This window comes from Salvia hispanica, chromosome 3 (genome assembly GCF_023119035.1).
Source record: "Salvia hispanica cultivar TCC Black 2014 chromosome 3, UniMelb_Shisp_WGS_1.0, whole genome shotgun sequence".
NCBI classification, from domain to species: Eukaryota; Viridiplantae; Streptophyta; class Magnoliopsida; order Lamiales; family Lamiaceae; genus Salvia; species Salvia hispanica.
In genome coordinates, this window is record NC_062967.1 from 13,623,058 (window position 1) to 13,627,922 (window position 4,865).

Genomic DNA, 4,865 nt, shown 5'->3' on the forward strand with positions numbered 1-4,865 from the left:
TTCTCAAAGTAGAACATATTTGTCATCCTTAAAATTGGCCGATTCTATTTAAAGAAATTTTTTTATCGATAATAAGGTGAGTTTTATTCTCAACTAACAATATTTCAATAATTTTTTCAATAACATTTTCTTTCTATCTTTTTCTTATTTTACCAATCGTACATTAAAAAACGTGCCATTTTAATGTTGTCTATTTAGGGACGAAGGAAGTATTATTTTTATAAAAAATTCAGCTCCGACTTACTTAAATTTCTGGATCCGTCACTGTGTATAGTTACCTTCTTTTTATTTCTTTATATAGTAAAGTTATTAAAGTGACCCATGAACCTGAAAATGCGAATTAATTGTGACACTCTTTTCTTTTCGAATCCTGCTGATTTATATTATTTGAATTATTTCTAAAGTTATAGAGTTGAGGCCCAAGCTTTAGTGGGTCAGTTGAGGCAGTGGATCAGGCCTTAGTTGGGCTAGTTGAATTTCAGTTGGGCCTCAAGTTTTTTCATAATTAAGATGGGGCTTCATGTTTGTTGAAACATAAAAACATGGAGTATCTATCTAGCATCATAAAAATAAATAATTGACACTCATGAAAAGTTATACATTGGACATGTAAATGGATTATACACTTAACATTCAACCGTATTTGCTCAAAATTATGATCCAAGTCATGTAATTAAACAGTAAAATATACTCCCTCCACCCCATAAAAATATGTGCACTTTCTATTTTTGTCCATCCCCCAAAAATACGTGCATTCCATTTTTGAAAAGTTAATATCAGTTTAATAATGTAGTCCCACTATCCACTAACACTACTTTAACTATCATTCTCTTACTTTTTCTCCATCTCAATTTCTTACTTTATCAATTTTTTCTTAATTCTCCTGTTGTCCTGAATGCACATATTTTTTTAGGACGGAGGGAGTGTGCATTTTGTCCCCTAACTTGGCTACTACCATCCATGCCCACAATAGCAGATTCTGAAAAAATGGAACCCGTGGGTCATCGAATGAAGAATGCCATCGCCGACGTTAGATGGTAGAGAAGACGCGCCAACTGTCACTAGCAACGGATTGCGAACAAATATCAAAATTGTATCTGGTGATGAGGTGAAGACGTGCAATATGGGATAGGCTAAAATGACCCAAAATATGCACATGTAAATGTGAAACACATTTAGTGCGTGTGAGTTGGCCAGTCAATAGAGTGGTAATGCCCGATACCAAAGCTCTCAATATATATATATATATATCCATCGTGACATGACCTATAAATTTATATTCATTTACCCATAAAAAAATGTGACGCATTTTCATTTCTTTGGATTCTTTTAGCTCTTCAACTTTAAAATGAAATGTGAAATTGTATACTCCTAAATTTTTATAGTTTATGAATTTTTCTCATAATATCTTATACAATTGCAATGCAACTGATAGGCAAGTGGAGATATATTGATCCAAACGATGAAAGAATATGATAAGATTATAACTATTCAAATGAGGCAAGACCACTTTAATAAACAAATCCATAGTAGTTCTGTGGAGGCCACAAATACAGTGACAACATATACTCTACTAAATTAAATATGAGAAAACAATACCATACAGATTGTCAGATTTTAACATAATAATATAATGCTAAAATACAAAAACCAAGTTGTTTCTTACTCCTCAGATTCCTGGTACTGCTGGAGGATCTGAGTGCAGCTAGCCAGGGGCGTTCTCTTGACGAACCCTAGGGCGTTGGCGTAGCGAGTGCGCGAGTTCATGCCGTTGTTGTTGGTGAGGATGACACGAGCGCGGTCACGGCCTGCATCAGGTGAGTTGCATTCGGGGTCGGGGCTGCTCACAAGCACGGTGTCGCAGAAGTCATCTGCACGGTCGCTCTCCACCAGCATCTTGTATTTTCCAGCTGAGTTAGTCACCGCCTCTTTCGTGTATGTGAGCTCGGAGTTTGCCCTAGCCCTGCATTCCAGTCTCACAACAGCATCTGCCAACAACAACCAGATTGATCAATTGAATAGTTAGAGGATTAAATCATCAAAAACAAGCTCAAAATCGTTCAATCCTCTGTATCAGGATACACAGTCAAGGCGTTGAGAATTGTAAATGGCTAAAATCGGATGCTTTCGCAGAAGTATTCGAGAAATTGTGGCTTATTTATGCAGTATATATAAGCTGTCAATTGCTTCTATCAGATCATAATCCAGTCAAGCATTTTGTCAAACAGTTGGGTTGCAATTATGAGTGACAAATTTTACAGCTCATCAAACCAAAAAATGAATCAATGTCGTTAATTATATGCAAAATCACTATAATGAACACACTAACTAATCAACACTCAAAAGAAAATCGAAAACTAGGGTTACTTCACTTCAAATTTGAGCTCAATTTCTTCAATCCACTCAGATCGACGGAAACCTTAAACTCTATACACTCTCACACTCAATTCTAACAAATCGCATAGTAGATCCACTACTTAAACACAGAATTAAACACACATCCGTATGAATTCGCAAAAAATACACAGTAAATCGGAAATGCAGTTAACCTGGGCTCATCCACACACCACACAATTCTTAGATCTAGAAAATTGCGGATCTAAAAACAGAATTGAGAGAGAGAGAGATGATTACTGGAAAGGTATTTGGAGGCGGAAGTCTCGTAGCCGCAGCGGCAGGTGTCGCAGTAAACAGAGCCCTGCAGCAGGAATGAGTCGCTAGCGAAATGACCAGCTGAAGCGGATGCAACAAAAGCAGCGAGGAGAAGGAGGAGGATTTTCACCATTGTTGTTTTTTTGAGGTGAGAGAGAGAGGTTTTGGTGTGAGAAAAAGGAATGGAGTGAGGGAAAGGGAGAGAGTGAATTATAATGAGAGAAGCGTGTAATGGGGTGTCTCACAGCAAACGATCACATGGAAAAGCAAAAGGGAAAAGCGCGTTTCTCTCTCTCTCTCTCTTATCTACTGATTTCGGTGGGGGGTGGGACCCACTTGCATGCCCAACTAAATCGCCGCAGTTAATTACGCGGGGAGTTGAGAGGGAAGCTATTTGTAATTGTTAGATTAATGAATTCATTTGTTTAATTAAGGCTACTGTTATTTAAATTGGTTTAATGCTAAGCTATGACTTATATTAATACATAGATTTGGACAGCACGGGTGAGAAAAAAAAATTGAAAACCGAATATTCAAATCAAAACAAATTGATATTTGGTTCGGTTTTTTCGATTTTTTGATTTGGTTTGGTTTTGAAAATATAAAAATTTTGGTTTTTCGGTTCGGTTCAATTTGGGCAAAAAAAAATTGAAAAATCACATGAAAGAATTATATTTTAAATATAATATATATATTCTTTTAATATAATCTATATAATATGTATTATAAATATTCTTTTAATATAATCTATATAATATGTATTATAAATATTCTATTAATTTTATATTTTATATTTTATAGATATATATTCTACTATATAAAATAAAATATAAGTAGTATTTTATATGTTAATATATATATATATGTTTTTTTTTCAATTTTTCGGTTTTTTCCATATAATTTTAGTTTTTTCGGTTTTGTTTGGTTTCAATTTTTCGATTTTTCGGGTTCGGTTTGTTTTGGATTTTGAACTAAATTCGGTTCTTCAGTTTTGGTTCGGTTTGGGAAAAAACCGAATCGAAACTCAAATTCTCACCCCTATTGGATCATGAATGGATTTTATTGTTTTTGAGATATGTGAGACAATATTAGAGCATCTCCAACGCAAATAGGCCAGCCACTCTCTCCCTACCACGTCAGCAAGCACTAAAAATCAACCTGCCACATCAGATTTAGGCCAGCCATAGGCCATAAAGCCGCAATAAAAATAATTCAAAATATACTACATTTATGGAATTAAATTACGATTAAATTACGGAATTAAATTTACGACACATATACGGGAAAATTCATTAATTGCATTAAAAAAAAAGGTACATAGATAAAAAAAAATTACATAATACAGAAAAAAAACAATCGGCGTGCAGTCCTCCGTGCCCACAACTCTTCAATTATATCCTTTTGGAGTTGAATATGAGCTTCCACTTGGCGCATGTCGGCAAATTCCTTGAGGCGGCCGGCTTCATCGAGAGGTACCCCACGTCGTACGCTAGGGGTGGCCGTTCCGTGGCTTGGACCGGCTTCATCATCATTGGCCCAACTAGTCAGTTGTACGCCTTCGTCTTCGACGATTATGTTGTGCAGGATAATGCAGGCGTACATTATTTGGGAAACACATCGACATCCCACAAACGCGTTGGACCCTTAATTGCCGCCCATCGAGATTGGAGCACACCAAATGCGCGCTCCACGTCCTTGCGCGCCGACTCCTGTCGTTCCGCAAAAATAGGCCTTCCTTTCATCACTTGCGTGCACGATCGTCTTCACAAAGACAGGCCACCTTGGGTATATCTCATCCGCCAAGTAGTAGCCCATATCATGCCGGTTGCCGTTGGCCACAAATGAGGCGACGGCTGGGACCGACGCCCTGGCACTCTCGTTGAAGAGGGGAGACGAGTTCGGGGCGTTGAGGTCGTTGTTCGATCCGGCTACCCCAAAATACGCATGCCGGATCCACAGCCGGTAATCAGCTACGGCCTCGAGGATCATCGTGGGATTCTTTGACTTGTAGTCGGTCGTATAGGCCCCCTTCCAGGCAGTCGGACAGATTCTTCCACTCCCAATGCGTACAATCTATGTTGCCTAACATCCTAGGGAACCCATGCTTCTCCCCGTGCATCTGCATCAAATTCGACAATCTTGGGGAGTAGGGCTTCGAAGGTACTCTCCTCACCAAAAATGTTTATCACGCCCTCACAAAAATACTTCAGACA

General features: G+C 37.9%; 1 protein-coding gene across 1 annotated transcript; it reads right to left on the reverse strand.

The window, feature by feature from the left end:
- Positions 1-1,496: 1,496 nt before the first annotated feature.
- Positions 1,497-2,870, reverse strand: LOC125210183 (major pollen allergen Lol p 11-like). The gene is made up of 2 exons (XM_048109754.1): positions 2,635-2,870; positions 1,497-1,988 (listed from the first exon to the last, which is right to left on the reverse strand). Exons 1-2 carry the CDS (start codon positions 2,783-2,785, stop codon positions 1,663-1,665), a joined length of 477 nt encoding a protein of 158 aa, XP_047965711.1. The 5' UTR covers positions 2,786-2,870; the 3' UTR covers positions 1,497-1,662.
- Between the last annotated feature and the right edge of the window lie 1,995 nt (positions 2,871-4,865).